This window comes from Pundamilia nyererei, unplaced genomic scaffold (assembly GCF_000239375.1).
Source record: "Pundamilia nyererei isolate P.nyererei 1_Seehausen unplaced genomic scaffold, PunNye1.0 scaffold00021, whole genome shotgun sequence".
NCBI classification, from domain to species: domain Eukaryota; kingdom Metazoa; phylum Chordata; class Actinopteri; order Cichliformes; family Cichlidae; genus Pundamilia; species Pundamilia nyererei.
Window position 1 is genome coordinate 1764105 of NW_005187422.1, and position 23085 is coordinate 1787189.

General features: G+C 40.0%; 1 protein-coding gene across 1 annotated transcript in view; it reads left to right on the forward strand.

Moving 5' to 3' along the window:
* cntn4 (contactin 4) overlaps positions 1-23085 on the forward strand; it is a 184181-nt gene that overhangs the window by 82006 nt on the left and 79090 nt on the right. The window contains exons 6-8 of the mRNA XM_005726628.1: positions 14746-14949; positions 18811-18913; positions 21058-21242. Of these exons, the coding sequence (XP_005726685.1) occupies positions 14746-14949; positions 18811-18913; positions 21058-21242 (492 nt within the window). The remainder of the gene's footprint in view (positions 1-14745; positions 14950-18810; positions 18914-21057; positions 21243-23085) is intronic.

The window sequence follows — 23085 nt, forward strand, 5'->3', positions numbered from 1 at the left end:
CATAGCAAGTATTCAGAACTCATTAAACAAACCATGCACTATGTTACCTAAATACAATCCTCCAGTTCATGCGAGGGAATGTTTTGATGAATATCACTGCTTGTGTGATTAGAAACACTATGCTGGACAACAGTAAAAAGCTGCAGAGCCTCGGTTGAAAAGCTTTTACATGCTCTACTAGAGACATGAATTCAGGAAGCAGCTCAGTCATCAATCTCAGTTGTGTCCTTGTTTTATTGCAAATCTGTTTGGCGTGTCAAAAGATACGCAATGGTGTGTGTTTTCTCATAAATTCACAGAAACAAGATGACTAATGAGGAAAAGGCCATGCATCCAGGATGTGAAGACATTTTTTTTAATCTGCAGGCAGCCTGAAAGGAGACTCAGAATGATAACAACAGAACACAGGTTTATATTCAGGAAACAGTATTTTTCTCTTTTCTGAGGGTGTAAGAGAGGCCGCTAACCTGGCAGTTTTCAATCGGTCAAAATACATGTTTGAAATCTGTGTTGTGTTTGTTTCTGAATGCGACACCAGGCTGACATCTTGTAAGCTTGACAGCATTTCAAGGTTTGTTTGAAAGCAATCCTTCTGAATAGAAAAAATATTAGACAGTTTCATCCAGTTGCTTTCAGCAACGAGCTAACCCTGTCCCAAACCCCGAAGAGTTATATGAAAAGTTGATAATGACACACATTCTCTGCTTGTTGTGGTGCACTGGTAGACTGGGGGGGGGATCATTTTCAGTCGTGTGCAGTCAAGTTTTATGATGCTCCTTTGGCACAGAGAGGATGAATCACAATGTGGCATCGGTAGAGTGACAGTCAATAACAGGACAATAATGACTGTCGAGCCACCTAAGCCACCTTCCTTCCCTGACAAGGACCTCATTGCATTTTAATCAAATTCTGCATGTGGGTGGTACTTGCAAGGAAAACCTCTGCACATCCCTATTCAGTGCCATATGTTTGCAGATCTTCCCATGGAGTTAGGACCCTCTGTGTAAGCCCAAGGCTCTGGTGGGTTTCCACCTGCCAGAGGGGGTTCTCAGAGGGCACATTATGTGTGGCAGACAGCTGTCCTGCCCGCTGTAAGCAGCATGGAGTCACCCATGCAGAAAGATGCGTTCGGACACAAGAAGTAGATGGGGATGGTGATAGAGAAAATGATTTCAAAGGAACAGAAAATTAAGGGAATGTGCTGGAAGGGAAGCACATATCTGCTGTATGTAAACCAGGATTAGATCGGATGTGTGCATGTGTATCTTTAGGGGGGGGTTGGTCAGCACATCTCTTTGTGCTATATCTACAGTAAACAGACACATAACTGTGTGGTGATAACAGCAACATGTGTGTTTGTGATAAGCATGACGTGCAACCTGCATATTATGGAAGCAAATATCATAAGCAGCATGCACAGCAGCTGCCTAGATTAATTACTGGTGACAATACAAACTATGATTAATGACACCGTAATGACAGATAAACAGGGATTGCGTCACTAACTATAATACAGATGACAAGGTAATATTAGGACTTACTAAAATCTATTAGATAAGGGTGTGCATATTATCATGTGGTGATTTTGTCTTCCCTTATCGTGTTATCCTAGTTTATGCTAGTCGTGATGTAGGCGGTGTCCAGATTCATGGGCTGCATCCTCCTGAGGCCGCATTTGTAGACTGATTACGTCACAACGACGCAACGAAGGCTGTCCAAATTCGTAGACTCCTCCGAATGCAGCCGACAAATGCGTCCTCCTTTTCCCCGAATCTGAAGGATGGGTCGGGTGTGTCCTTCGTGGCCTACCATATCCCAGAATTCATGGCGTGGCCCAGCCAATTCCAATTTCCAACAATGGCGACCGCTACTAAGTTTTAATATTACTTTTATTACCGTTTCTGGGTCACAAAGTAAACTTTTACGATATTTTCAGGCGAGAATGTAGCTGTGTAAACATCAAATATCTGCTCAGTTTATCAAGACATCGCATGTCTGGAAAAGTGCTTCGACGTTTTCGGAGACGTCTGTTACCCACCATCTCGATAGCTAGCCGGGGCGATGACAGCGAACTCCCCGTACATCGTTTTCACATCACATCCCCCGTACATCTGGCCTTCGGAAGACCCGGCCCACTTAGACCGCGGTCCTCAGGAGGATGCAGCCATGAATTTGAACACACCTGTAAGGAGTTATTGTCTGGTCATTCAGGTGAGGAGAGCTGGAAATATATGAAAATACTGAAGTTTATTTTTCATTTATGATCCAATTATGATTGAGTGAGCATTTAGTTTTTTTCTGACCATACTATTCTACTTTCTTTTAACCTATTATACAGAAAATATTATTATTACTGACATTAAAACATCACAGATATTAAACTGCTCAGCCAAGAAAAACATAAAGATTTATAAACTTAAATAAGATTAAAGTACGTCACATGAAATTAACATAGCATGTCCAATGATAGCTGCCTGAAGTTGTCAACCTGTTATAGGTTTTCTGTTGGTATATTGATCAGTCGCCTGGCAACAGTATTCAAATAGCAGCTCAACTATCCTTCTGCTTGTCAAAAATAAGATATTTAAATTCCTTCTGAAGGCGCACTTTGATAAAGGCTATATGAAGTTTTAATCTCTTCATGCAGCATGAGGAGCGACATGTTTATTTCGTGGTATTTGTTGACTCATACTTAGTAGTTTCTCTTTTTTTCCCATCAGGGATTATTCTGCTCTTAATCTGATTAGCAGCTGACACATTTCAATCTCCATGAGTAATCTCCGTTCACAATCCCGTATTCAATCATATTTCTCCCTCTTCATCTGTCTGGAAACTTCAGCTCTCTGAAATAATATCGCATGTCACTGTCACACCGTCCATGGCTGAGCCAACAGAGCCTCTTCTGCAAACCCTTCTGGTTTTGATATAATCTAGCAGTTACCTCATGCCGAAGAAGAAACTTTGCAGACAAGCAACCAACAACATGACAGTGGCATGAAATGGGATATTTTTCTGAGAGTGACACTCGGGAGTTGATTGGAGTTTCAAATCACGTATGAAAAGGTCACAGAGGAGTCTGAACAGAGAACGCACACATTTCCCAAAAGACATGTGTGAGTGACATGTTTCCTCAATCTCCTTTAAGCTTCTTAAAGTTTACACTAGTTGTTGTTATGGTTGTGTTTGGAGTGCACGCACGCCTGTGTGTGCGGTATAAAAGCATTAAAAAGAGGGTAATTCACGGCCTCACACAAATATACGTTCATGTCATTCCATGTATAAAGACCACTTCCTTTTTCCTTTTCTTTATGGGGGTTTTTTTAATGGCGTGTAAGCGACTGCGTCCCCTCTGCCAGGCTGCAGTCACATGGCATGTCCTTGGGCTCCACTGTGCTGCCACATAAACACAAATCCCTCAGTGCCTGTGGGGATTTCATCCCAGAAGAAATGCGCTGTCACCTGCTGTGCAAGGGGAAAATAACAATTGTCGAAAACATGACAGCTCCGTCCACACACCTAGCTTGCCTAGCAGAGCATTGGACAGCAGTTGTAAGTTGAATTCATAGCACTTTTATAGCTGGCTTGCCATCACAGGCCTTTAACTGCTTCTGGTGCTGCATAGAATTCAGCTCACTTAGTGGGATTGTGCACAGATCTGTGCACACTCAGTTAAGTCATACCCTAGAAAATCCTCTCATGTGTTGAAAGAGTTCAAGTTATAGAAGACCTGGTTACCATCTTTAGTTCAAAGATAAGACTAATTCATTATTTTCTTGAATGCATTTCAAAGTGTGATTATCAGCTTTTACCAAACCATACATTAATAAAGATTTTTGATTCACAGTGATATAAATCAGAGAAACTTACCCGACGATTCACATTCGAGAAATGAAAAAATATTTTCTCAGTGGTTCACTGGCATGACAAATAGTACAGAAACGGCCCTTTAGTAACAGCATCAAAGTGGAAACAAAACTACAATACAGACTTCAGCTCTGTAAAGTTTGCCTGCTGACCGATGTGGGGGAGTCGTACTGCATTTGCGAAGCATTTTGTGACTCCAGAGGGAGCCTCGCAAAGCCTGAAATAATGCCTCAAATGATGCTGGCCAACCCAGAAGAAGAAGACAAGACTGAAAATGAAAGAACAGCGAGAGCAAACCAGACCTCCGCAGCCCACACTTTGAGGCTTGCTGCTTTGGCAACTTTCAGTATAACAAACCTGCATCTTAAACTGACCTGTCAGGGGTTGAGTTGTATTGTAGGAAATGTAGGCATTATATCTTTGCATAAAAGAAGAATGAATGGAACAAGTATATTTGCTGCATCAATTCTGATTTTTTTGAGACTTTACATCGTGACACAATGCTAAAAGAATGCAAAGCTGCGTCAGTGGTGGACACTCAGGGGGAGGTTTGCTGTGGCTCTTGGGCAAATATTTTTTACACATTATTTTCCTCACGGTAAAGGGCCGGCTTCATCTGTGGCAACAGAGAGTGTCTCACGAGTGCAGGACTACTGGGGATTTATTGTGTCCCGTACGTCCCGCTGTGATCTCTTTTTACCTGTTGAAAGAATGATGCAAGCTGACGCCTGTGCTAACGCAGCATCGGGTAGATGTTGCGTGGATGTTGCAATCTTGTTCATCTCCTTCAGGGAACAGAGGTTATAGTCAAAACAGATTTCTCAGAGGCACACGTCTCCTTTTGTTTTCGTGCATTTCAAAGTCAGTTACAGGTGGGGCTGGGTATCAAAGGTTAAACTGCTGGTGATGTTGTTCTTAGACTCATCGATGATCTTTGCTCCAGCTTGCCGCTGCTGCACTTTGCGCGGTTTACATGTTCAAGGTGATGTAATTAGAAAAGGCATTCAGTTTAGACTGTATCACATTGTGTAGATTTTAATTATATTCATGCAAGATTTCAATGTTTCCTCACATCATTGTGTTTGCTTAATTTATTCCTGTTCTTATATTCATGTTACATCACAAACACGGCACTGCAGGGATCGTGAAGTGTCTCACAATTTACGAGCAATGTGACATTTCACAGATTAGAGAGAAATATTAATGCCAGGATGACAAACTCCACTGTGAGTGTCTGAGAATAGAAAGTAAAGCAGGTAGGTCACATGATATGATGCCCAATAAAAATTACATGGAAAAAAGACGGGGGTCACATGTTTTCTGCACATGTGCACATGCTGTTTAATCCCTACACTTGTAATCGTCCTTTATTTAGTCAACAGTAGGTGAGAAAAGCAAAACAGAGGGAAAAGGAAATGCATATCCAACACATTAGAGCAACACATACATAGAATCCATCTAATTATCAGTTTGTGTCATGCAATGTATACACAGTTGACCCCTATGTAAAATCCTTCCAAACACTGTGCTACTTGTGCACATCAGAAAGAGCATTTCTCGTTCTTTGTTAGCATTTTCAGATGTTTTAGGAAATTTGGACAAATGACTACAACCGTTTACAATTTGCAAGTTATCACATGCAGAGTAGTCTGCCTTGTTGCAAAACAGCAAGCAGGCAAAAGTCCACAGCTGTAAGTCCTGAGTTTGAGTATTGTAAAACATATTTATAGATCTTGAGCACAGCAGCGTTGCAGCAATTTGCGAGCATGGAGGAACCTGCTCAAATAAACATTTTACGGGTGCGGCAATCCCCCCGTGGAAGAGGAAGGGGAGTGAGAATGTATGGCAGTGAAGCAAAGAGAAGAGAAGAAAGAAACGAAACATGAACATGGAGGATGTGGCGTGCACGCCTGTTCTTCTGTTCTCAGCTTGTAAGAGAGCATCAGGTGTGAAGCTAATGAGAGTCTGTGGCAGCAGAATGTCCAGTGATTCCCTGCAACACTTGGTTGCCGTAGTACACATACAGTACTGTGCAGACAGCAGGGCTAAGGTCCAGGTGTAAATGATCAAGCCACCTCTTGTTTCTTTATATTTTGCGAGGATCATGGGATATGGGTGGAGTGAGGAAACCTGAACATGATAGAAGACAAAAACATTCAAATTAGTTTGAAAGTGCATATTTGGTATAGAAGGAAATTCATTTACTTAGTAAACACAAGATGAGCGGAAATTTGGGGCCACACTGTGTTTGTTTACAATTAAGAGGTAAGCTACAGGTATTACAGGTATTATTCTTCAACACAGCCTGAGCTCTCTTAGACAAGCTTTGATGTGTGTGTTTTTTTAAGGATCCTTCTTCAAGGACACTCAAAGCTCTTCTTTGGATGTTGGGTGCTTTTTGTTGCGTTCTCTCTCAAGATGATCCCACACAATAATGCTTCAATAATGTTGAGGTCTGGGCTCTCGGGATGCCGATCAATGACTGAAAGTGTTCTGTTGAGTGTTTTCCTATCCAGGTATGCTTTTAGTGCATTAGCAGGCTGTTTGGGATCATTGTCACGCTTAAAAATGAAGCCGTCGCCAAATAGACACTTTCCAGATGGTACGGCATGATGGGTCAAAATCTGTTTACAGTTTTTCTGTGTTCGTAACTAAAGATCACTTTAAAGAATAACCAGAAATTCTGGCTTCTTGGAATCAAAATATAAAGAAATGAGTGCAGAGCTGTAGGATTTCAGTTTCCACAGTTTCTGTCTGTGTAATGTGACCATTGGTTCAAACTTCAGCTGGTTGTCTTGACTGTTCTGCCAACATGTGATTTGCATTTACCAGCAGTCAAACCTGTGTGCCTAACAAAGTGGCCAGTGAGTGAACATTCAAGATACTTTATGTAACCGGAGCATGTTATAGCAGCCGGCCGTCAGCTACAAAGTGATGCAACAACAAGCAAATCTCATTATATGTTAAATGAATAGATGCACATTGAATAAACTATTAAAGGTTTAGTGGATCTTAACTTGAGTCATAGTATTTTTTTCCAACTAAATGAAAAATAATTAAATTTAGGTTGAGGAAAATGTGATGACTGTAGGACTCGTGATATATGAACTATGAGTGTCTTGAATCTGTAATACGAGAAGACCTGGCTTCCAAAACCACATCAAACAACAAGGACTTGAGCAGGAGCCGCGATTGTTTTCCGCTGCGTGTCTTCCAGCGTGACCATTGTCATCAAACATGCTACCTGCACTTACAATCAGCCATAGGAAGACAGGGAAATGGGGGCTGAGTGCAGAATCAGGCACGACACACCCTGCCAGACCAGACTGCAGCACAAAGGCAGAGTGAGGTGCTGCCTCCACGCTGCCTCCACACGTTTGCTCCCCAGCTGACAGGCCAGTGTCAGAGCATGGCAGGAATCTATGGTAATTGCTTTCTGCAGAGTTCAAGGAAGGAGAATGGATTAACACAACCTGGTTACAGCGCCGGCTTCTTTTTAGACCGAGCCGCCGCTGCGATGTTTGTTTCTCCCAAATGTGCAGTCCGGTTCCCCTTCGGTCTGTCAGTGTGGATCAGAGGAAACAAGAAGGGCTGCGAGGCTGTCTGTCTTTTTCAAAGCAGACCGCATTAATGGGCTGCCAGTGTGACCCAACCGCGCTCTTTGTACTGCACGACTACTGTGTTTAGTCGTGGACTTAATGCTGCTGACCTCTATTTTCTAATGGGGGGAGACCTTTAAGGGGCACTCAAGACTGAAATCACTTGTGTCTATTCCAAGAGTAGTTGTGTCTGTGTGTGTGTGTGTCTTTTGTCCTGTTTTTCCTCCCACCCGAGGCTTCGAGAGCGCTGAGCATGTGCATCCTGTCCGGTCCTCTAAAGGAAACAGTGGATCAGAGGATTCTCGGAGCCTGGAGCAGATATGGGAGTACTGCACTCAGTTACACAACGTGGGATGACAGTAGTCTAACAGTGGAAGGCGTCTCTCGAGTTTCTTTTATTTTGGCTTGTCTGTGTGCTGAAGATGCTCTCCTAAATCACCGAGCGCGTAGATTCTAACAGGAATAAATTGTACGTTTGTTTTTGGGGGCTTTCCTCGTGTGGGTTGTGCAGCCGTGTTGTTTTGCTGCTTGTGCCCTCCTCTCATCAGCTCATGAAGTACTTTAGAAAAAAATTAGATCATGTTGTACTAGCTCAGTGTGTGTTTTTTGTTTTTTTTTACCCAGTTTGACACATACCCAGCAACCCCTCCTACTCAGTATGTAATACCGTGTGCGTGACGCTTGTAATCAGAGAATTATTCATCCTGGAAAAGGACAACTGTGTGCTGTTTTGTTGTAAATTTTTGCCTTCTTTTTTTTGCAGTATGCTCACATCCCACAGCTTTGTAATTGGGCAATTAAAAATGCATCTTGTTGTCACAGCGTGCCCTTACATCTATTATTGATATGAAGTGATGAGGCTACTGGTGCTGATCATACATAATGATGCCAAACCATACTGATGTAACAGTAAAACTCCTCAAGTCTTTCTTTATTGACAGATGGGTGCTTTGTTTTCTGGCAAAAAAACAAGAGCGAGATCTTTGGTCGTTCGTGCTTGTTGTAAATATTGTCGTCTGTGTTCAAATTAATATGAATTGCTTTTAGCGGATAAGCACACAACACTCCCGCCTCCACCCCCACCCCCAGGGACAGTGTCAGTGCAGGCTTGGGGCAACAGCAGGAGGATGAGAAGCAGGCCGGGGCCTGTGTTGTGGAGAAATTAATCACATTACACGAAACCAAAAACATGGCTACCTTTTTTTTTAGCGACTGGCTGACGTCACTGAATTTATTTATTTTTTATAAATTTATTTATAAATTTATTTACTCCTCTGCAAATTTGTTCAGTTTTCATTTGCTGCATGTCCTTTTTCTACCTCAAATCAGCTGTTAGCACAAGTGCACATGCCTTTCATTTCACTGGAGTTTCACTGGACAAAGCCTTAATAGAAAATTGAATGCATTTCTAATGACTTGGTTTGAAGCATAGCTGTGAGTGGCAGAATTCATTATGCATACGTCTTTTGATGGCTGTGTTTTTTTCACTGTATATGGAAACTAAAGGGCTGCTGCAATAAAGACCCAGACGCAGACTCGTTGAATAAGAAGCACTTGAACTCAATCTCTGGGCAGTATTTACTTTTAAAGGAGTAGTATTGCATTTTCTATATTTTATTTTTTTTAATCATACGTTTATTTTGTTTGCCTAAAAGGATATTATACCTTTCTGGGAACATTGTATATGTATCCAAATTATTATGTATTCAAATGGCTATAGCCTTTTATATACATAACAATTTTACAATTACTGTAATGTGCATATAGTCAATAAATATTATTAATAATACAATTAATAAGGTGTTATTTAGAATTCTCAAATACTTATATGTTATCAATACAAACAATGGCAGTGACAATCACAGGTTTAAATGGCTCTAGATAGTATTACTGTCACTTTGACCTTCAAATCAAGCTCGTGACCTTGAAGCACAGGTCAAAGGTCAAATGTAACATGATATTTTAAATCCTTATAACATACTTTCTGCATGTTGTATATGACAATACACACTATATAGGAATCATAGTTTCTAAGTTACAAGGCTTAGAAACCTGACAAATTTTAGTGAAATTTTATTTGATTACTAACACGACCCCACGCTACATCCCTACACAGTTTTAACAGAATTCAGAAACTAGTTTTTGAGCTATCATGTTTCAATGACATGCTCGCGCATACACGCTACCAAAACCTAACCTTGGTAGATATAATTAAAACAACTGGGGAAAAAAACTTTATTCAGGCAAGTAGAAAATTCAAAAATCCAAACCAAACCAGAAGACACGTGAGGGAAGACAGCAGTACAGTGTGACAAACAAATGCACACATAATGATTAGGAAGATGGCAAATGGGTGTTACATTGTAACCTTGGTTCTCTGATTGAGAGACTATCTCACCACTACATACATATGGAATATCTAATGTAGTGGAGAGCTACAATAGAACACCAACTATGAGACACAAGATGACGAGACAGAGGAACAAGAGAAAAGAAACAGGAGCTACCAAAATAAGACAGGACGTAACAAAATGAGGGAACATGGAGGTGTAGGCTTAACAACACAGTGAACAGAGGAGAGCAGGAAAACTGAAACTCGTGAAATTAAGTCTAAGTTTTATTACAAGTTACAAAAGGAGACGCAAAAATGAAGTTGAGAATAAAACATGGAAAACAAAACAGGAGGAAGAAGCTAAGATTTCAAGGTAGCTGCGTATCTTAGAGGGCAAATATGTGTATGTTTCCAAGCAGTGAAAGTACATCTTTGCATAGTTGTTGTACTGCTGTAATGCTTTGTGTTTCACTCGATACAGAACGACATTATGTAAACTATTAACCATATGCTTTTTAAGGGTTTTTCTTCTTTTTGTTTATTTAGGCCAAATGAAAAAAGTACTGTCATCATCAAAGTTTTTACCCAGTCAAATGAGTTTATATGACACATGAAGTCATTTCATGTTACAGAAACAGTTGCTGTTGATTTAATGCAAATTAAATTAAATTAAATCTGCAGTATCATTTCTCAAAATAAAGATGCTGAAAAAAGGATTGTAGTGTTCCAAGTGTCATGGACTCCTGGACTATGATTTGTGACAGAAAAATTCTCCTTCAAGATGTTAAGTTAGTGGCACTGGCTGTTATGCATGTGCAGTGTGTTTTTATAGCTGAGCAGTAAGGTTAGCTAGCAGCCGGCCACCATGACTGAGGCTGCTGTGGCACGAGAGACATCTGGCCAGTGTTCCTGTTCAGTTACTCTGTCAGTGCTAAATGAAGCAGTGATCCTGAAGCTATATGGTGCTTGACACACAGTTCCTACTAAGAACTGAGCTTGGCTGCTTAATTACACTCAACATCTTTTGACTGACACAGGACCACAGTGACTCCCTAAAATCCCTCAAGTTAATTTATATGGCACCAAATCACAATAACAGTTGCATCAAGGCATCCTGCCGTACATGGGAAAGATAAAGACCTACAGTAATACAGAGAAATCCCCAACAATTCGCGCACCCCCATGAGCACGTACTTGGCAATAGTAGGAAGGAAAAACACCTTTTAACAGGAAGAAACCTCCAGAAGAATCAGTCAGTGTAGATGACACAGCTACTACTTTATTAAATCTCTTAATCACAATTGAATAGAAAATGCACTTTTAGTATTGTTGATACATTTATGCTGCATTCTGGTGCAGAATTTTTAGAGCATTTGCATTTTATGTGCTTATCTTTATGAAACCACCATCTCTGAAGCATATCTGCTGATATACTCACACAGCGCAGTCTAACTGTCCATCCATAATGCCACAACTTGATGAAGTAGTTTTCTTTCAGCTCATCATAAAGAATGATAGACCTGCTGGGTGATTACTGCCCACCGTCTTTGTCTTCGTGCTCCGTCTTTCCATAATAGCAAATCTGTGCAAAGAGACGGGCATGTTTGACGTCCTCGTCTTGTTCGCTCTTTGAATATTCAGTGAGGCCTGTCCTTTGAAGCTGCTCCTGGATCTCTTTGTGTGAGCGAAGCAGCTTTATTCATTGTGACTCATGCAAAGTGATCTTTAACCCAGAGGGGAACCACAAAAAACTCTTTTGGGACTTCTGCAATCCCCTGTCCATGGATCATGTTTTGGAAGTTAAATTTAGTTTCTTTTTTCTTTGACATACCAAACTGAGCTCTTGTAGAAATAATTCTTTTCAACATTAAACTTTCTTAATGATTCAGCTTTGAAATAGTGTTTTCAACATCACTTTTCAAATTGAAATCTAAAACAAGTCAGTTCTTGTGTAAAAGCTGCAGTCTGAATATTTTTAGCATGGCAGTAATAGCAATTCTGCAGAGCAGCTGGATTTCTTCAACAATTTGCCTTGAAGATGTACTGTTTTTATATCAGTGTTGTGTAACCCATAAAATCAATGCCCTGGATGATTGTGTGAGGACCGTTCGGCCAGCTGTGTGAGACATCTCATTATGTCTGTGCTCTCTGCGGTATTTTCCGGCTCATGTTGTGCCATGTAGTCATATGGGTTTTAAACATAGAGCGAGAGCAGGTGCAGCCATAGTCCAAAAGCACTGGAGAGGAAACAAACACAAACAACATGCCTTATCCTGCCTTGAAGTGTCCCTCGTCCCCACGGATCTCCGCTGTGTCATCGGTCTGTGCTCGGCTCTGCGTGCACACAGCGGCCAGAGCCCAAGCCTCAAATGGCACTGATCGGTACAGTACCTGCTCCTTACAGCCAGCAGGAGTATGCAGACCTGCTGTGATAAATTGCCAAGCAGCTAGAGGAGGTGAAGGGAAGGGTTCCTCTAAGGGTGTTTTGCTTAATTGCCAGTCCGTTAACAAGTGGTGGAGTTTGATTAAGCGCAGCAGGAGAATAGTTCATGGCTGTCAGTAATGCTGACTGCAGAACGCCACAATAGCAGATTATGTCACAACATTCAGATTTGATGAGCTGACATCAATAAAGTGACTAAAGTTGTAAAGTGATCACCTCACCCACTGATACCGATAGATTCTATATTCATTCAAATCGCTGCTGAAAGATAAATAGAGGCTTTGGGAAACACTGTTTGTGACAAACTGCTCGCGTATGGGGTATGTATAATGCTCGGGCTCATCTTAGATGCCATGGCAACACTCCGCGTTCATTTCTAATTGCGTGTCTGGTTTCTCTGTGAAACCAGCAGTAGAGATGATGTCAGTGGATGAATTACGGTCCCAGTAGGAGTGACCACAGTGTATATGCTGGGTTTTGTTCCTAAAATGCTTGTTGTTTACATGTTTTCTGCTGAGCATTTGTCTCAATTTAAGCACCGTTTCACACTAAATTAGATTATTGACCAGGTTGCTGGAGTCTCACAATTACTTAATTTAATCTACTGTGACATCCAGCCATTAATTATTATTAGGAGTAATTATTATCATTTTTAATAACTCCTCAACACTTGTCTAGACCATTGCTTTTTCTAATATTTCTCTTTCTTTAAAACTTCCCATAATGTCAAATCAGAGGCCTAATGAAGCAGATAAGTGCCTGAAGTAAAGTCCTTTGTCTTGATCTCGCTTTTTAACGGTAAGATAAGTCTCATTAAAGTGAGCTTCAGTTTCACCCCTTTCTCAGCGGCTGCTCAAAAGGTTGTGTAGAAACAAGCAGCTTTGATGTCTGTGAATTTAAGGCTGGCTCGTATGAATGGACTCAAAGCTACTACTCACAGTAATCCTTGGTATTATTTTAACAATTATTTGCTGGCAAACTCTTGGATCTCATGACCTGGAAATGTGTGCCTCACTTATCTTCAAAACCTCCAGCATGGCATTGCAGGGAGCAGCTGACACCTACATGCTTATAGGTGTGTATTACAGCAGCCTGCCAGGTGCTTTCCCAGGATGACATAGCAACGATGACTCCTGCATCAATTTAAAACCTTTTGCATCATAGTTGTGTCTGTAACACAGTGTCTGTGCTGACAAAGTCTTTGTTTGCTTGGAACAAAGAGAAGTGAAATGTTGCTGACTGAATCAATATGGTTTGAGTTGGGGTTTAAGATGATTGCAGTGTTTTGATTCTTGGTTAGCTTTGTGATTTTGTGACCCGGGTGTAAGCTCTTACCATGAGGTACTGCTGCACTTGACTGGCTCCCACATGTATGCATTGTGTGTGCGTGTGTGTGTGTATGTGTCTGTGTGTGTGTACCTGTTTAGGCATCCTTGTGAGGACCATAAATTGGCATTCTACTGTACTTGTGGGGACGCACATCATGAGTTTGAAAGCATTTTTGAGGCTCAAAATGTGGTTTTAATGTCAGGGTTATAATGGTTAGGGTAAGCAGCTAGAGAAAGCGTTATGCCAATTAGATGTCCTCACTAAGATAGCAAAATGAGAATGTGTGTGTATATATAAATAGATAGAGAAGCGTGTTGCTTTAAGGGTTTTTTGAAGGAGACAAAAGCCTATAATCGATTCATTTTGATCTTGAAATGTGTCTAGCAGTTAGCACTGCTGCTAACACTAAATGTGATTAAAGTAGTAGTTTAACTATTTTTAGCTTGCACTTCCTTTACTAAAGGAAAACTTGATCATCACAGTATAACACAAACTGGTCAAAATGGTTTCTCACTGTTCAATCACAGGCATTGTCATTTATGGATACACTTCCTGGAAGTGATAATAACTGGAATTTCTAAACTTATGTTTAGAGAAATTGTTGAATGCTAAATGCAAAGTTTCCTGGCTTTCAGAGTATTTCTTCTTGGTACAATCCTTCCAGTTGGACTGAAGTTTCTTGAAGGCAGTTGCCTGGTTTATCTGGACTAAAGAGGGTTTTTTTTAACCTTTTTTTGTTTGTTTGGGTTTTTATTTTGTTTTTTGTTTTTTATCATTTCTTTTCATTTTCTGCTTATTATTGTCCCTATCTACTTTTTTGCCATCTTTGTTGGAAACTCCTTTGTGAATTCTAGTAGGGTGCCTAGGGAGCAGTAATTATTCATGACAACACAAACCCCATCTCCCAAATCCCTATTTGCATATTCAGACCTAATCAACATGAAAAATGGTCATTAAAGTGAATCCGGATAATTACATTTGTTTTCAACCTCTCACGGATCCTGTTATCAATTTTCACCTTAGCATGATACAACTTAGTCACCGTTTTCACTCCCCAGAGGTGGTCTCAAGCTTATTTCACACCGCAGCCACATCACCCATAAAAATCTCAGTTCCCTTTACCCTTTTCTTGAGCCCTTCCTGCATTTAAATATATTTTTTTATATCCTTATCCACAGATCTGGTATTTTCCTGGATCTTCAATGAGTACCCGACATTTGTGAAGCAGGATACGCGTCGCTTCATCTCCCAGGAGACAGGGAATCTGTACATTGCTAAAGTGGAGCCCTCAGATGTTGGCAACTACACTTGTGTGGTGACCAACACCGTCACCAAGACCCGTGTCCAGGGCCCGCCCACTCCACTTGTGCTCCGCAGTGATGGTGAGCTCACACTTATGCCAGTTAACAGCATATAAGAACACTGGTTAGTGCGACAAAAAGGTTTTACTGTTTTGTGATAGAATTTATAGACTGTTGGGGTACACTCAAAAATGATTCTTCACCCTCAAACATCAGAACAGTCATTTGAGTAAAATGTAACTAAAATATATATAAAATTAAAGGTTTATTTATGCATGGAATGTTTTGGAAAAATTACATATAATTAAATTAGTTAAAGGCAATATTGGGCAGTATGTAGTCACTGATTTACTCCTAAAGTATGTGCTGTGTGCTTCATCATTCTGCTGGGTCTCAGTCTATTACTCAACCTTTGGAGCAAAGCAGGGTTTATTTCAATGCTGACAAATTATTGCAGTTTAACACTACAGCCCCCAAAACTGTGATTTTGCAGTGTTGCATGCATATGCATATTAAGTGCACATTGTAAATGCAATAGGAAATAATCATGAAACATCTCGTGTTCGACAAAGACAAACCATTAGTGTTTTTCTTGAATGTTTGGTTTGATAACAGATTTCTATTTCTGTGGTCCTTTGTTATAAAAACAAAACAAAACTGCAGTTTCTTTGATACAACAGGAAAGCCAGAATCACTTGGCTGATTTAGTGCAGCGCTCTTTAGAATTTGTACAGGTCATACCCATAGTAGCGAGCCAACATGGCTACTGTTGGTACCTCCCAAAAAACTTTGTTTCAAAGAACACGAATGAAATTCAAAGGTTAATTATCTCCTCCTCTGCTAATTTCAGCCTGTCCTTTTACATGTGGACCTAATGCTTAAGGCTGGCCTTATCAAGCCACTTCAGATGAAAGGTCATTCTCAGCAAGTAATCTAATTGTAGGCTTCTGTCCCAGAAGCATGTTCCATATTCTTAAGTAATGCTGAAAAATATGAGAATGTCATAAAGGACATTTAATATAATCTTCCCAATAATGATAGATGATTTGATGTAATAAAAAAAACGACATTTAAGTAGGCAGAATCACTTCTAATCACAACACACACTTTAAGCTTTTTTTACATGACTTACATGCTATACTAGCTTTAATATTAATGTTTAACTCAGTTATAATAACCTATGATTAGAAATAAAGGCTTGCTTTGATTTACATTAATGACCACTGGTCATGTGTTAATATTAATATTGTTTTAAGTTTATGTTTGAAACTTAGTTTCAGATTGTTTCTAAGGTCGATTTCCAATATTTCGATTTTGTTTTAATCATTTGAAAAAATGCTTAGTTTAAGTGTTAATTTATTTTTAGCATGAGGTGCCAAAAAGAACCAAAATCAAACTCTTGACACAGAACTTCATGAATAAAAACCAAACCTTTATTCAGGCTCTGTATGAAGTCAAAGTATCTTAAACGATTGCATATTAGGAATAGCAAACGGAGAAAACAGCACAGGTTTAGTACACAGACAACTTGACAACGACAAAGGAAGACAGCAACTATATACATGACTGTGGCAGAGCGGAGACACCTGGGAAACTAGACACAGCTGAACTAAATTAGATAATAATTAATGAGGAAGTAAAACTGAAATGACCATCAACATTAAACAGGAAGTAACATGAGACAGAGATGAAGCTTCACAAAAAATTACAACGAGACATTTGGGAGGCTAGGCTAAACTAAATGAATGATGCAGCTGGTATGAAATCTACACTGGGGGGGAAAACAGGATAGAATATAGCAACAATGTAACAACAACTAAAAACTAAACACTGAATGAGACGATGAACTGGATATAAAATGAAATAATAAATAGAAGCCAAGACAAAGGAAAACTAAAGCTAAATATGAAACTGACAGTTACAGAAGTAAAGAAACTCTAAACAGCAAACGCTAGAAAACATCATCAAACAGAGAATTTAATAATAACCCTGAATTCAAAGTCTAAAACATAGGGTTCAAAACGACAGGACCATAACTTTTTTATATAACATGAAGTATTTATTGCATTAAGATGTAATATGTTTATAGTAAGTTCACAATGTAGACACAAGGCTTCATGCCGTGCAGACGTCCCAGTCTCCAGGAACAGAAACAGCCTTTCCAAACCGGAACTGACAAGTTCAACCAAATTAACAAAGACTGAAAGCAAAGACATACTCGCTTTATTTTTGTTTCATTGAAGGACATGTATTCCAGTTAGTTTTCATCTTTTTTTTAACTAAAATGTTTTCCTCACCTAGTTTGAGTTTTTCAGTTTTCAATTAACTGTTATAACCTTGATGGTTTTAAGTAGAATTTTCTATGAATAAGTCCAGTATATCAGTGCATTGAGTTTGAAAACATTTAAAGGGAATAATGTTTTTATGCATAAACAAACACAAATAAACGCAAAAGATAAACATTTTGAAATGATTTAATAAAGACATTTCCCCGAAGATGCAATTTTTACATTCATAAATATAAAATTACTTTTACCTGCAATTTTGCTATTTTATCCAGTGTTTGTGAGTATGCACACTAATTTAATAGAAGTCGCAAATAAACACAAAATGTTTTTTTACATATTATCTTATTATCGTGTGTCGGACTAAAACAAGTTGATGAAACTAAATCTAATATCAAGAAGACGGCTCAGCTAGTTGGTCAGTGGTGAGTCCAGCAGAGATTCCAAAGCACTTTCATTCTCTGCTTCTGCACTTTTTTCATTACAACATTAGTTCAGCACAGCAGCAACACCAACATATCAGGAGTCAGCTCGACCTCATCGTCATGAAGTGGAGCTCAGGTAGGGGATGCGGGTGTGGGTGGGGTGTGGGGGGGTTCAGGTTGGCACATTAAATATGTGTCCCCTACAAAAGGTTATGGTATGAGACAATTACCCGTCCACTTCCTCCTGTCTGCTTTAATATGGGTGATAGTGCTGTGGTTAAGTTTCAGTGACAGTTGTGATAAGGATCTGAATGAGCTTTCACAGTCACTCAGGGAGCCATCCTGATAACACATGCCTCACCAAATCAACGAGATGAAATTGGCCTGTTTCCTACATCTCTAGAGCTATTTGTGCAACACAGCCCTGAATTGCAGCAAAGGGGGAAAAACCTGTTGTTACATTGGTGGATGACAGTACCTTAAAACGGCATTTCGTGCACCCGTGCTGAGCGCTGGCGGAGCTGAGAGAAATGACAGCACGCCAAGTAGCAAATTCATTGATGTAATTTACCTCAGTGTCGTTTTAAGGGAAATGAATAAAATTCAGAGGTGCTTTTCTTTCCTATGGATGTAAGACACGAGTCTCAAATGCATCTATACCAAAGCTAGAACAGCAGAAAATCCACATTCTGTCTTCTTCTCTGCCTATCCAGAGATTTTTAGCATGCACAGCAGCAATATTATAATCCACCAGAGCTGCTTCACCAACAGGAAGCTTTGTAGACACAGTGGCAGCACCCAGGGGGATTTTATGGGCCCATTTTCTGGTTCATAGCTGTTAGCGCTACAACGAGGTGAAACTCATCTGGATGTAAAAGCTCAAACCGTCTATGAATTCTCAGTCTTTTGGTTGTTGTTGTTTTCTTTTTTGGGTTTTGTCAGTTGAACATCAGCGTGTCGCATGTCCACATGGAGAGAATATGTTTTTTGCTTTTTCTTCTCATTACTTTCAACGGGAGGGCATCCTGTGACAATGCTGAGAGCAGTGCTGGTGTCTGCTGCTCAGCATGGAAGTAAAAAAAATAATGCTGCACACAGAAATGTTTTCAGCTTTTGGGTAGCAACAGAAGAAACCACAACGCTGTATTTTTTAACTTCTTTTGCCTGACTTGTTAAACTTGAATAAAAAAAATCTTTCTTTGCACTAACACTCATTTGCATTTCTCTTTCAGGTATTATGGGTGAATACGAGCCAAAGATTGAAGTTCAGTTTCCAGAGCTTGTTCATGTTGCCAAAGGATCCACTGTAAAACTTGAATGCTTCGCCCTGGGAAAGTAAGCTCACTTTTAGTACAGGCTCAGCATGCTCACGACCATTTAAAAGAAATATGTTGTGAGAAAATGTTACGTTTTCATAACGTGTGCTTTTCCATTTCACTACAATCCTGGTATGTTTCAAGCCTGGCTGCACATCTGACAAATTCGAGAGTGTTGTGGTGTAAGGATCTTCAGCTGAAATATACAGCTTTGTAACACAGTGTACTGAAGCACAAAACACACGGCTAAAGTAAAAAAGTGCTGAACAGTTACACTAAACTCTGTGGTGCTAGGTTATTTTTGCAGCTTCACATCCACAGAGAATGAAATCCCCACATTAAACTTTCATTCAGAATCACCATTAATTGCCATATTTGTGGTTGTTTTTTTGTCTCCAGTTTTGCCTCTTTATCCACCACAGTAGATTTCAGTTCAAACAGTCAAGATGTTGATTAACTTTTTAACTTTAATTCAAATTATTTGCATTCACTGCTTATGAATTACAGCATTTTTTATTCACAGTCCCCCACTTTCAGTTCAGTATTTACACAGTTGACTGATAGTGACTGATGTTGAGGGACGCCATTATTAGGCTGAAAAAAATCAAATCAAATCAAATCAAACCAACCTATCAGACAGGTTTTCAAAATTTTAGAAGTAGCCAAATTAACAAAGTAGAAGCAGTGTTATAGTATTAGCATGTATGGCTGGGTCTCTAGTTTGGATTGGTGTAACAAACAAAGTAGCTGGATGAATTATGAAGTGTACAAGGCTATACTCTGCTCAGCCAAATAGTGGGCATAGTTTGGGGATGGTCCCTTCCTGTTCCAACACGACTTTGCACCAGTGCACAAAGCAAGGTCCATAAAGAGATGGATTAGTAAACTTGGTGTGGAAGATCTTGACTGGCCTCCACAGAGTCCTGACCTCAACCCAATAGAACACCTTTGGCATGTATTAGAGTGGAGACTGCAAGCCAGCCAGTCCTTCTTGTCCAACATTACCGTCCTACCTCACAAATGTGCTTCTGAATAATGTTCAAATATTCCCATAAACACACTCGTAAACCTCGTGGAAAGCCTTCCCAGAAGGGTTGAAGCGGTTATAGCTGCAGAGGGTGGGTTGATATCGTATTAAACTCTACGGATTAGGAATAGGATGTCACCAAGTTCATATGCATGTGAAGGCAAACGAGCAAGACTATGAAGACGTTTCTGCAAGAAACAGTAGACTAGAGTAGATGCAGTTTCTATATTCAAATTGATATTTTTTGTACCATAGAATATAACAAAGGCATCAAGGTTACATTTTATTTAGTTCATTCACCTAATGCACTTATTTTATCTCAGTGTAGGAGTCTTTGCCATTTATCATCAGCAAAGCTTCCCTGCTCTCGGTTTTATTGTGTGCATCTCCTCACATACATGGAGTGGACCAGAGGAGCTCGTCTGCAATAAAAGTTTCTCAGCAACTGTTAAATCATAAAGAGTGCGAGAAAGGAGACGGAGAGGACGACGGTGACTCATCATCAAACGTTTTAGTCGTCATCTTTTGCAAACAAACGTAGCTTTGGTGCGGCACCTTCAAACAGCGCAATCAGCGCACTACTGCTGATGCCTGGTGTATGCACAGAACAACACACAGTTTAAGTTTGTCAGTATCCAGTATCACATCAATTTACAATCCAAATATCAGATCAGTGCAAACCTAATGCTTCATGTATACAAGACACCTTTCCACATAACAGATACTAATATATGCAATCTGCTTAGCTAGATGATTTGAACGCCATCATGTTCTTTATGAAAATTATGGTGCAGGACATTTACAGGGTAAGCCATCTGAATTTGATCCATAGTTCGCAGAGTCTCCTCTTGAAGCTTGGATCTTATAGATTTCAATTCAAGGTTAATTCGAGCACAACATCCACCAGTCTTGAAAATTACTGAAAGAGTGAAGTATGACTCAGTGATGGTTTTACTTATAAAAAGAATACTTTTTAAAATTTTGCTTGCAGATAATTGGTATACACGCTTTCTACATTCTGGCAGCTCATACTCTAATTCTGCTTTATCATTTCCAATAAAGGTAAATGCATATAAACATTTTTGTCTCTTGTGTCACCCTACCAGCTTCAAAAACACATTTACCTCTCTTCACAGCCCAGCACCTTCTATAAGCTGGAGGAGAGTCGACAATGTGCCATTCCCTAGAAAAGTGGACATGAGAAAGGCCAGCGGCGTGCTGGAAATCCCATATTTCCAGCAGGAGGATGCCGGCACGTACGAGTGTGTGGCTGAAAACTCCAGGGGAATGAACACAGTGAAAGGAAAGCTCTCTTTCTACGGTAGGTGATCCAGTCGTGCATGAATATTTGACCACCGTGCACCACATCTGTCAGACCTGCTCAGACTGAAAGGCAGCAAAAGCAGACACAACTTTTTCTCGCAAAGCCGGCTGCGGCGATCAGCAGAGGCTCGGCGTGGCATGCGCGAGGAAAGAGGTTTGTTTTAACGGCACATCAAAATGATTAAAGGCCATCAGCCATGATGCCTCTAATATTTTGATCCAGATTAAAGGGTGATGTGGATGAGGCTGAGCCCTTGGATACAACCTTGTTGGTGAGCCTCGTATTGGGTTTCCACCAGATGGCATCGTGATTCACGTCCAACTTGACGGGAGATCAAAGCTGTTAAATGTACTATACATAGACCAGTGGCACATATGTCAGGGCCTTAATCTGCACAGCAGCATCTGGATCAACGGAAAGGGGGGTTAGGAGATTTCAGTCATTGTTGCTGACAGTGTCACAGTTGATGCCACACCCACTGAGTTCAGATAGTAGAAGTAGAGATTACCAAAGACTATTTAATTCCAAAATTAAACACCCACTGTGAGAAACACTCTCTGCAAGTAACACACACATCTCAACATTTTAAAGGTTTTTTGCTGCTTTTTATTTTTGGCAAAATGATAAATGTGGAGATCTTGATTTATTATTTTGGCGCATATTTGTCACTCTTACATGTTTCAGATCACTGAGTAAAAGAACAGATGAGAAACAAAGACTGTTGTTTCAGTCTGGAAAGGTTTCCAAAGCCATTTTTAAGGCTTTGGAACTTCAGTGAACCACAGCGAGAGCCATTACCCACAAATCGAGAAAACCTTCAACAGGATTGGCCGACCAACCAAAATTACCCCAAGAGCTCATTGATTCATCCAGGAGGTGTCAAGGCGAAACCACCGCTGACCCAAAAGAACACAAAGTCTTGCCTCAGATTTGCCAAACACATCTCGATGATCCTGAAAGGTTTTCGCAAATTACACCTGGTGTAAAACTACCACAGCGTTTCATAAAAAGAACATCATACCAAAAGTCAAATATGGTGGTGGTAGAGTCTTTGGTGCTTCAGGACCTGGAAGACTAGCTGTAATTAATGGAACCATGAATTCTGCTCTCTACCAGAGAATCAATTCATTTCCTGAAGCTCAAAAGCACTTGGGTTATTTAGCAGGACAATGACCTGAAACACACCAGCAAGTTGAATGCAAGTTGAACCTCTGAATGCCTTTAAAAAAAACTAGAGTGGCCTAGTCAAAGTCCAGACTTAAATCTGATTGAGATCTTTTGGGATTAACTTAAACAGTCAATTTCTGCTCAAAAACCTTTCTTCGGTGGTTGAATTAAAGCGGTTTTACAAAGAAGACGGGGCCAAAAGACTTATTGTGAGTCATCACAAAAGTTGCACAGTCAGTTATTGGATTTAGAGGGTAATTAATTTTTCACACAGGACCAGGTAGGTTTGGGCAGCTTTTTTCCCTTAATGAATGAAAACATCATTTAAAAACTTTTATATTTACTCCGGTTATTTTGACTGAAATTAAAGTTTGTTTGCTGATCGGAAACATGTAAGTGTGACAAATATCTCCCCCAAAAGTATGGAAAGGGGAAAACTTTTACAGCACATAACCCCAAAGGATTTATATATTTGCAAAGAATATATATCCATCTTTCTGTATGCTTAATCATGCTTTTGTCCTTTTCCCCCTCAAACTTCTCTGAAGTTATCAAAGAGGGACTGAAACTTAGGGAGAGAGGAAAGAAAGAAAGAAAGAAAGAAAGAAAGAAAGAAAGAAAGAAAGAAAGAAAGAAAGAAAGAAAGAAAGAAAGAAAGAAAGAAAGAAAGAAA